The following is an 11,060-nucleotide window of genomic DNA, read 5'->3' on the forward strand; positions in this document are numbered from 1 at the left end:
TCCGGAGGGTACACCGCGGCGCCTCCGGTTGTTGGGGTGTCCTTCTCGGAAGTTCCGAGTCTTCCCCCTTCCTCCCCCAGTGCAGGCTGCCTAGTGCCCCGACCCGCCGGCCGTGGATGGGGAGCCCTGGGGGCCGGGGAGGTCCTTGGCTGGTACTCCACAATACTCAGAAGCTTCCTGGGCCCCAGAAAAAGTTGGGAGTTGTTAGTAGGACCTGGAGAGATGGAGAAGGGGCCGCGAAGCAGGGCGGGTCGTGAGGCTGAGTAAGAACGCCGGCTCTTCTCGGGCAGGCAGGAGTCGAAAGGGCAAAAAGTAGTGTTGAACAAGCTGGGAGTCTTGGCTGTACCGTTAGGTGGCTTTCCTGCGGCGTCAAGCCAACCTGTTGTTGAAGGGTCGAGGTAAACATCCACCCTGAAAAGGGTGCTGGAAAGGAGTGAGACACTTCAGTAATGCTAAGTGCTATCACGGTTATGGTACTTTGCTTGACTTCTTTGGGTTCAGAGTGTTTTAACTTCACCCACACAACACAGGGAGTGTGATAACAGCAGCATCTGAGATGGCTCTGGGTTATAGAAAGGCAGGAGCAGAGGAGGAGGCGTGTAGTGTAAGTAGAGAGAGATGGAAGTTCAAGGATGGGAGATTTGGCCAGGCAGAGTGGCTCACACCTATAATCCCAGCAGTTTGGGAGGCCGAGGTGGGAGGATCGCTTGTGGCCAGGAGTGAGAGACCAGCCTGGGCAACAAAGTGAGACTCCATCTCTAAACAAAATTTAAAAATTAGCCACACATAGTGGTGTACACCTGGAGTCCCAGCTACTTAGAAGGCTAGGAGGAGGATCACTTGAGTTTCAGGAGTTCAGGGCTGTAGTGAGTCATGATTGTGCCACTGCACACAAACCTGGATGACAGACTGAAACCCTGTCTCAAAAAAAAAGTGAGATTTAGAGATTTATTTAGGGGCTGAATGGGCGTAGTGATGACAGAACTAAAAGATACCCTTGACTTTTCCTCCATAGCGAATGGAGCTTTGATCAATGTGTTCAAGTGTGTGTATGGCATCTGGCATCTGAGGGAAGAGAATATACACAATGAGGTAGGATGGCTGGTATCAAGGAGGAATTTCACAGGAGGAAAGTGTGAGCGAGATGCCCTGGCAATGAAGTGTAAGATTGTGTCCGAGGGAACGACTCAGCTCTGGGCACTCACTTCTGTCCATCCAGGCCTGCACATTCTCTTACCGACTCTTAAGACCAAGCGATCTGAGTTTTTCAGTCCTTTTGGGTTTTGTCAGGATGACTGTGTTTGGGCATATGCAGGGGGGGGATATCGCTGTCTCGTCGTTACTGCTGTCCTTGTCCCCACCAGAACGAAGGAGCACTCCACATCCATTCACTCCATCTCCCTATCTGAGCTTGGAAGACTTCAGAATGGTGGGGTTTTCCCCCTGCAGAACCTCCCCACCAGCGGGGATGATCTTGGCCATCCATCTTTTTCTCTTGTCCACAGATTCACCGTGCTGATAAGGAGGTGACGTCATAGGAGCTGCTAAGATGGGCATGAGGATCAAACTGCAAAGCACCAACCACCCCAACAACCTGCTGAAGGAACTCAACAAGTGCCGGCTCTCGGAGACCATGTGCGACGTCACCATTGTGGTGGGGAGCCGCTCCTTCCCGGCCCACAAGGCTGTGCTGGCCTGCGCGGCTGGCTACTTCCAGAACCTCTTCCTGAACACCGGGCTTGATGCCGCCAGGACCTACGTGGTGGACTTCATCACCCCTGCCAACTTTGAGAAGATTCTGAGCTTTGTCTACACGTCAGAGCTCTTCACAGACCTGATCAACGTTGGGGTCATCTACGAGGTGGCAGAGCGACTGGGCATGGACGACCTCCTGCAGGCCTGTCACTCCACCTTTCCTGACCTGGAGAGCACTGCTGTGACCAAGCCCCTGACCAGCACCAGTGACAGCCACTCGGGTACTCTGAGCTGCCCCTCAGCAGAGCATGCCCATCCCCTTGGGGAACTCCGGGGTGGCGGGGAGCACTTTGGTCCCGATAGAAACTATGTGTTGCCTGGTGATGCTGGAGGGAGCTACAAGGAGGAAGAGAGGAACGTTGCCAGTGACGCCAGCCATAGCCTGCCTCTGCCACAGCCACCACCGCCGCCCAAGACAGAAGACCACGACACCCCTGCTCCCTTCACGTCTGGTCCTAGTACGGTGACCCAGCCGGGCCTCGGCACTGTCAGCACGGGCATGCAGGTCAGCATGAGCTCTTGCCAGCCGTACAGAGTTCAAAGCAATGGAGACTTCAGTAAAAACAGCTTCTTCACCCCTGACAACGCCATAGACGTCACCACTGGGACCAACTCCTGTCTGAGCAATAGTGACCACTCCAGAGACCCAGGCTTTGGGCAGATGGATGAGCTCCAGCTGGAGGAGCTGGGGGACGATGACTTGCAGTTTGAAGACCCTGCTGAGGAGATGGGCACAGCCGAGGAGGTGATTGAGCTGAGTGATGACAGTGAGGATGAGCTGACTTTCGGAGAGAATGACAATCGGGAGAATAAGGCCATGCCTTGCCAGGTGTGTAAGAAAGTCCTAGAGCCCAACATTCAGCTGATCTGGCAGCACGCTCGGGACCACGTGGACCTGCTGACAGGCAACTGCAAGGTCTGCGAGACCCACTTCCAGGACCGAAACTCCCGGGTGACCCACGTCCTGTCCCACATTGGCATTTTCCTCTTCTCCTGCGACATGTGTGAAACTAAGTTCTTTACCCAGTGGCAGCTGACCCTTCACCGACGGGATGGAATATTCGAGAACAACATTGTTGTCCACCCCAGCGACCCTCTGCCTGGGAAGCTGGGTATCTTTACAGGGGCGGCCTCACCAGAGTTGAAATGCGCTGCCTGTGGGAAAGCATTGGCCAAAGATTTCCATGTGGTCCGGGGCCACATCCTTGACCACCTAAACTTGAAGGGCCAGGCCTGCAGCATCTGTGACCAGCGTCACCTCAACCTCTGCAGCCTCATGTGGCACACGCTGTCCCATCTTGGCGTTTCCGTCTTCTCCTGCTCTGTGTGTGCCAACAGCTTCGTAGACTGGCATCTTCTGGAGAAGCACATGGCTATGCACCAAAGCCTGGAAGATGCCCTCTTCCGCTGCCACTTGTGTAGTCAGAGCTTCAAGTCAGAGGCTGCCTATCGCTACCACGTCAGCCAGCACAAATGCAACAGTGGCCTTGATACGCGGCCTGGCTTTGGGCTCCAGCACCCGGCTCTCCAGAAGCGGAAGCTGCCAGCAGAGGAGTTTCTGAGTGAGGAGCTGGCCTTGCAGGGCCAACCTGGGAACAGCAAGTACAGCTGCAAGGTCTGTGGCAAAAGGTTTGCCCACACAAGCGAGTTCAACTACCACCGGCGGATCCACACGGGCGAGAAGCCGTACCAGTGTAAGGTGTGCCACAAGTTCTTCCGAGGCCGCTCGACCATCAAGTGCCACCTCAAGACGCACTCGGGGGCCCTCATGTACCGCTGCACAGTCTGTGGCCACTACAGTTCCACCCTTAACCTCATGAGCAAGCATGTCGGTGTGCACAAAGGCAGCCTCCCGCCTGACTTCACCATCGAGCAGACCTTCATGTACATCATTCATTCCAAAGAGGCAGAGAAGAACCCAGACAGCTGACTGGGTCCCAGCCGAGCCAGCGGGAGCCCCCAGGCAGCAGCCAGGACTCTGATTTTCTAATGGCTGTTAGGCCCTCCCCAGCTGAAGTTTTGCCTTGCTAGGAATTGTGTTGTGTTTAAGGAAGAAACAAGAAGAAATAGCACATAAGCTGTTACTGTTTTTGAGAAGCAACAGCCCTATTGCATTTACCTCCATACCTGTTCTTGCCCGTGAAGGGCTGCGTTTTTGATTCTTTTGAGGCTGGTTTGGGATCTAGTCAAGCAGTTGGTGTCAACTAGTTCCCCTTCCCCAGCCTCTCTAGTTTTAGTTTACTGATAGGTTTTATGCTGCTAAGAATTCAACCAACAGCCTCACCAGAGAGAGGAGGTGAAGAGAGGTTTCCACTGGACAACCAGCTGTGAGAAAGATTTGGGGAATGTGGTCATTCAGAAAGACTAGTCAGCAGGGCAGCTCCCCTCAAGTTCCAGTGGCAGCCCTCAGCAGGGACACGGTGTCAGGGATGGAGGTGCCTGCTTGCTCCATGGCCCTACTCTGCTGATGATGGGACAGTGAAAATCTTTTGGCAGCTAGATCCAAACTGGGAACAAAGCTTTCTGTTTAGCTCAGGAAGCTTAGGGATGCATCCTTGCCAGCCAGAAGGGGCGTCCTGCAGTGTCGCCAGGGGTGGCAGCTTGGTTGTACAGGAGAGGAGGTTTCTCTTCTCGTTTCCAAAGAAGTAGTGGTTTTATGGAGCAGTGCCCCAAGAAGTCAGGCCTTCCCTGTGGGGCAGAGAGGACAGGGAATCCTTTGATCTAGTCATTTGTCATTTCGGCCGCCTCCCTCGGCCTTGTGTTTCCTGGTGGAGAGGTGGGCATGTCTCTGACAGTAGCAGCCTTGCCTTAATTTCTATCCGATCTCCCACCCAGAAGTGTCCGGCCTGTAGTGTAGACGAGAAGACTCCATGTGGTGAACTGTGAGCCCCGTAGGGCTAGGAGGACCTGCGTAGCTGGTGGTGTGTAGCAGGGTGTGCTTTCTGACTGCCTGCTCCCAACCGGTAACCTGTTGTTTACTTTGCGCCAAGGTGTAGGAGCTTTGTCAGCTCACCTTTGACCTGCTGGAATTTATCCTTAACTGCAGTTGCATCACCTCCAGAGGGCGCTGTTGGCTGGCAGCTGGTTCAAGCTCTCCTTGGGTGACTGGAGAATGTCTCTGCCGGGTGCGTCGTGTTTCTGGTCCATGCAGTTGGTTGGCTCCGTTCCTAGTTGGTTTTCTGAGGGGTTTTGCCCAAAGAAGTCTTGGGGGAGAGGGTCCTCGAACTTGCGTTCTCACAAGGTGGCACCTCAGTAGCTCATACTACCTCACCCTGCTCAGGCAAGCTCTGGGGGCCCCTGGCCTCAGCCCTGACACTGCCCCTGGTGGGACTCAGCAGCACCCCGGGCTGTTTCACAAGCAAGTGGTTTTAATGAACTCACAGAGCCTTTTTGGACGTTAATATTTATTTATTTTTTGTTTTTGTGTATGTATTACCCAGCATCTCTTTTGGATAAGAGACTTTAGGAAAATGAGTTTCTCCCCAGCAAGCAGCCATATTCCAGAGGACAGTCCCGGCCGGAGAGTTGGGGAGCAGGGATATAGCGAGGGGAGAACATGTCAGGCCTTTTAAACAAGCACATTCTTTCCTTCCTCTCCGGATGGGCTCTAGCATAATAAACCCAGGGAACCCTTTAGGCAAGGGCTGCAAGTTCTAGAAAGTTAGGGCCAGTTATATTCCAGGCCTTTCATCCCTCTCCATCCTGTGGTGGAGGTCATGATAAGGACCTCCAAACTAACCCCATCCCGGTATGTGTTAGTACAGGCTAGCCACGCTCCATCCCTGTTGAACCTGCTGCCTTTCTCCCAGCCCTGAATTGATGAAGAGTTGGGGTGTGTGGCTTTCCCGGGGGGGGGGCGGTGACTGTTGTTAGATGAAGGGACTTGTGCGGTGGCCAGTTGGAAGGCCCCCTTTGACCATCTTAACCCAACTTGTTGAGGTCCACACAGGACATCTCATCAGGAAACTGGGGTTGAGACTTTTCATCGCTGACTGGCTTCTCCCTTTCTTACACTGACCACTAGAAATGTAAGGAGACTGTCATCCAGCATCTGCTAAGCTCTTCAGCATGTGTGATCCCTCCCAGACTCTTGCTGAGGACTGACTCCCGAATGACTGGTTTGAGAGAGGTGGTGAGGACTGGAGCCAGCCAGGTAGCTGAGAGCAGGTAACTAAGCTGGAGAAACCCTTTTCTTTAGCAGAGGGCACTGTGGCTGCTGGGTGGTCTGTATACTTAACCTGAAACTGTGAAGTTTTCCCTTTTTGCCAGTAAACCAAAAACCAGATATTTGAAGCTCTGTCCTTGAAACACTAGTTCAAAAAACTGGACCCCCTGGTCCCCCTGAGGCTCAGTGGCTGAGCAGGATGGCCAGTGGTCTCAGCCAGATATGCTGTAGCATCAAGTAGCTCATGAGGCTCATTGACCAAACCGTGCCCCTCTGGGTGTCCCCCACAGTCACACCTGAACCCCAGCACCCCCTCTGAGTCGTTTGCATCTGCCTCTAGCTCACCCTTTCTGAATTGTTTTACTTGAAACCCTCTGTTGTGGAAAGGGCATTCTGGGATATCTAGTGGAAGGCATTCATTTTATTTTGCAGTGAGAGTCTTTGACCTTGTACTCATTTGGTTGGTTGCCCCTCTCTCCTGGAGCCCAGTTTAGTACTGTCTGCAACACAGGCAAGCTGTGTCTCTCTGAGGTTCTTTTGGAGCCTTGAATGTCCTCTCTTCTCCCTTATTCTTGTTCTGTACTCAGGACCGGTGATGTCATTTGCAGAGCCCTTTTGTTTACCAATTATTAAGCATTTCAAGATGGTGACTGTAGAACATTAAGCCAAATGCAGGACCATTCCCCATGTGTTTCCTAAGGGGAAAATGATAATACTTGTGTGGCACCCGGGGACACATAGCAGAGGCTGCTTGTGGCCGGAGGAAGGGATGGATATCTTGGCACTCTGGTGACCTGCTGATGACTCACTGAAGCCATGGCACCCGCTGGGAAGCTCTGTTGAACCTTAGTATTTGGTCTTAAGTGTTAAGACTCTGTAGAGTCCCTACAGTTAATGGCTAGTTGGAAAGAAAGGAGGGTGGCATGAGGGTCAGGCCCAGGTGACCCTCTAAGAACCAGGAGATGGGTAAAAGTTCTTTTTGACTTTCTTCTGTTCTGATCTATCCTAGGACAGACCTTTGGGTTTAAACAGGTTTTTCCCAGTCAGGTTTTTGCTACTGACAAATTTTCTTCCTCTGGCCTTCTGCTGTGTACTGTTATCCAGACCTCAGACTACTCAACTTCCAAAGCAAATTTAAATCCCCTTATAGATGGACACTGAATTTCTTGGCGTGGGAGTGGGTTATGGGAGCAATCTGTACCCACCTGGGAATCTCCACATGCCGTTTTCCCTGAATCCTGTACCAGTGAGTCAGGACGCAGGGTGCACAGTGCTAGTTTCAAAGTGATTGCGTATCATAAACTTAACATCGAATGAAAATGAAGCTTTTGATTTTGATGTTATCTTTAAAACGCCCTGTCCATTCGACCCACACCCCCACTTCTAATAGCTAAAGTCTTTTATGAACAGAGAAGAGTTGTTGACTCTAACTCCTTCCATTAAATTAATAATTACTGACCTCCTAATATTTAAGTGTTTACTATCTATTGCTGTAAAGTTTTGTATATTTTGTAAACTTTTTTCCCAAATAGTAGATGTCTAAAAATCGTTGTACATCTGATTCTTTTATATTCCATTGTTCAGCACAAAGTGTGGTTTTTATTTAGAATAAAAAAAAAGAAATTTGAAATGGGAGTTCTTTTTCCGCTTCCTGTTCTGAATGTCTGAGCGCTTCACCCTTCCCAGCAGCACGCTTCTGCCCAACAGATGCCAGGATTCTTTCAGGTAGCATATTGTCCCTTCCTGTAGCTGGAATTCCCCAGGATTAACTGGCCGGTTTTTAGTGGGAAATTGAGTGAGTGAGTGAACCTTTCAGGGAGAGTGGTGTGGCCTCTGTCTAGTTAGACAAACGGTACTGAGAGATGGGGCTTCAGTTTGTCTTGCTACTTAATTCGCTGTGACTTGGTTATGTCTGAGTGGAGAGAGGCGGATGGAAAGTAAGATGGAAGAGGACATTTCACACAGGGAGGAGGCAGAGGCTTGGCATAATCTCCTGAGGGTGACACTCGTGTCCTCACAGAGGAAGACAGGCCTCTGGGAGTCAGGGAGTGATGTCCATTTGGTTCCAGAGCACATGGTTCAGGCAGGGTTCACATCAGTGCTCAACCAGTTCCCACCTTTCCCTTCTGTGACTGGGAAGCATTCATATTGCTGGAGTGGGGGTAACTGATCTTGGGGAAGTAGCCCCTGAGTTGGCCTGGGATGTGACAGAGACAAGAAAATTGGTTTCTTTCAGGAAACGTCTGTAGCCCCATTCAGAGGAGACATCAGACCTTGGCTTGGTTTGTATGTTGGGATGAGACAGGATGGTCTTTTTAATGCAATTTCTGCATTCTTAGAGTAAGCCCTCACTGCAAACCAAGCTGTAAGGCTCCACAGTTGTTTGCAGCATAAGACCCTTTCAGGTTTGGGCCCAGTGAGATGGGGATGGTAGATGCAGGTCCACCCCCCACTCCACCATGCTCCTGACACCTGGGAGATATGTACACAGTTGGAGCTTCTAACACCTGGGGTGTGTATACAGCTGGAATTCCTGACACCTGGGGTGTATATATAGCTGGAGCTCCTGACACCTGGAGCTCTTGACACCTATGGTGTGTACACCTGGGGCGTGTACACAGTTGAGCACCTAACACCTGGGGTATATGCACGATGGAGCCCCTGACACGTGGGGTATGTACACGCTGGAGCCCCTGACATGTGGGGTATATACACGCTGAAGTTCCTGACTTGTGGGGTATGTACACGCTGGAGCCCCTGACACCTGGGGTATGTACACGCTGGAGTCCCTGACATGTGGGGTATGTACACAGTTGAGCCCCTGACGTGTATGTACACAATTGAGCACGTGACACGTGGGGTATGTACATGCTGGAGCTCCTGATACCTGGGGTATGTACACACTGGAGCCCGACACGGGTATGTACACAGTTGTTGAGCACCTGACACATGGGGTATGTACACACTGAAGCCCCTGACATGAGGTATGTACATGCTGGAGCCCCTGACACATGAGGTATATACACGCTGGAGCCCCGGACATGTGGGGTATGTACACAATTGAGCACCTGACACATGGGGTATGTACATACTGGAGCTCCTGACACCTGGGGTATGTACACACTGGAGCCCCTGACACGGGTATGTATACGCTGGAGTCCCTGACACGTTGGGTATGTACACGCTGGAGCTCCTGACACCTGGGGTATGTACACAGTTGAGCACTTGACACCTGGGATATGTGCATGCTGGAGCTCCTGACATCTGGGGTATGTACACAGTTGAACTCGACACCTGGGGCATGTATACGGCTGGGGTTCCTGACTCCTGAGGTGTGTACACAGTTGGAGGCCATGGTCAGTGCACCCAATGCATACAGGTTCTGATTTCTAAAAGCATAGGCAATGGTCTCCGGGTAAGCAAGTAGTTACTTTATGTTCAACGTTCCAGACACACTAAGCACTTGAGTGGGAGAGAGGAGATGGCTAATGGATCTCAGGGTTTCTACCCACAATCCGCCCTCTCCCCAGAAACAGGATTAAGAAGTCAAGCATGTGGAATAGGAACATGGGAACTGCAATCGGTTCTTAGGCTTTTACTTCAGAGTTCTTCATGGATCCACGGTCCCTAATTTCCCAAACTGATAAAGAACCCTTTTCCAGAAGGCCCAGTTGTTAGCAAGAAGACTTCTTTTCCTATCTATAGGACAAGCGCTGATAAACGTAAGTTGTTGGACACAAAAATCAGGAAAACACTTGGCCAAGGATAATTGGCTTATAATAGAGTCAGAGCCCTGCCCTGTGACGGTATTGAGAAATTTCTACTTTGGTCTTCCCCATCCGGGGCAGGGGACCGCAGCTGAGGGCTGGGGCATCCGTCAGCACCTGCTGCTGGTTGTCCCAAGGTCTGCTCTCAGAATGGGTGGGTGTCCCTGATACTTTCCTATGACCCAGAGAGAAAGGGAGAGACGGCGGTGGGCCAGGCTTTCTGATAGCTCTGTGTCTCCCTAGAGGAAGTCTAGAAGTGTCCTCGACCTGAAGCTGGGAGGTCAGCTGTGAGGGGCACTGACTCTAGGACAGTGCCCCTGCTCTGTGGGGGAGGATCAGGATGGCCCTGGGGAAGGAGAGGGCATTGGTGAGGAAATGGGACTCTGCTTCCGCGCGGGTGGAGAGACCATCCTGCAGACCCAGCTGCGGGGTGCTGGTCTCAGCCCTTGGCTTCACCCCGCCCCTGCTGTCCCCACCCCCGCCGCCACTTATCAGAGCCACTGAGGATGCAGAGCTAGGGCACGTCCTGCCGAGGCCTCCCGGTTCCTTGACCTCTGGCTTCTTGTCCCCACAACCTGCACAGTGAGCTCGAAGATTAACACGTACACAAACACAAAAGGAAAGTTTTGTGAGGTTCCTGCAGAGCTCACTCTTTCTGGCCGGGGTGATTTATGAAGTGAGCACAGCGAGTTTCCTCTGCCAAGCGCCTCTCCAGCGTCAGCTCCCTTCCCAGCCCCAGCTGGAAGTGCAGAGGTTTCGAAGACCCAGAGTCACCCCGCCTCCGTTGTTTATTTCACCTTTTCTTTTTCTGCGTGGCTCCCATAGATACAAGGGCCGAGACAACCAATACAACCCCAAGGACCTGTTCTCCATCCCTTCTGCCCCTTCTTGCCCCACCTCAGTGTCTTAAGACACGCTCAGAATTGACCGTGAGCTCTGACCCTCTCCCCCTACTCTGCTCACCTTCACGCTCACTCATGGCTTCGACTTCACTGATGGAGAAACCCGGAGTCTGCCTCTACCTCAGAGGTCGAAGAGTAAAGATGGGTGAGGTGTCTGGGGGCAGAGAGGGTGCCCGGAAGTTCAGGCTTGGGTGGGGTGGGGGTCTGTGGCAGTGGGCTGGCCGCCCTCCTTGGTGATGACGATGGAGTGCTGGGTGGAGGAGGAGGAAGAGGCGCCCCGGGCGCCCGCCCTGGCCTGGTCCTTGGGAAGGTAGCGGACCACCGCGCTCAGGAGCCGGCCCCGGAAGCTCGGGCTGAGAAAGTTGTAAAGGATGGGGTTGAGGACGCAGTGCAGCATGGAGAAGCAGTCGATGACGTCGTAGAAGAAGTACAGTAGGTGGACCAGGTGGCAGTGCAGGGAGACGTGGGTCC

At 52.4% G+C, this 11,060-nt stretch overlaps 2 protein-coding genes across 2 annotated transcripts in view; one reads left to right on the top strand and one right to left on the bottom strand.

Moving 5' to 3' along the window:
- The first annotated feature begins 1,404 nt into the window (after window positions 1-1,404).
- On the top strand, window positions 1,405-4,071 carry ZBTB39 (zinc finger and BTB domain containing 39). The gene has a single exon (XM_008065240.2). It carries the CDS (start codon window positions 1,550-1,552, stop codon window positions 3,683-3,685), a length of 2,136 nt encoding a protein of 711 aa, XP_008063431.1. The 5' UTR covers window positions 1,405-1,549; the 3' UTR covers window positions 3,686-4,071.
- Window positions 4,072-9,530: 5,459 nt separating this feature from the next.
- LOC103267663 overlaps window positions 9,531-11,060 on the bottom strand; it is a 6,625-nt gene continuing 5,095 nt past the window's right edge. The window contains 5 exon segments of the mRNA XM_021716135.1: window positions 9,531-9,831; window positions 9,870-9,979; window positions 9,982-10,079; window positions 10,082-10,137; window positions 10,710-10,743. Of these exon segments, the coding sequence (XP_021571810.1) occupies window positions 9,531-9,831; window positions 9,870-9,979; window positions 9,982-10,079; window positions 10,082-10,137; window positions 10,710-10,743 (599 nt within the window).

This window comes from Carlito syrichta, unplaced genomic scaffold (assembly GCF_000164805.1).
Source record: "Carlito syrichta isolate Samal-C Ts95f unplaced genomic scaffold, Tarsius_syrichta-2.0.1 Scaffold308194, whole genome shotgun sequence".
NCBI lineage: Eukaryota > Metazoa > Chordata > Mammalia > Primates > Tarsiidae > Carlito > Carlito syrichta.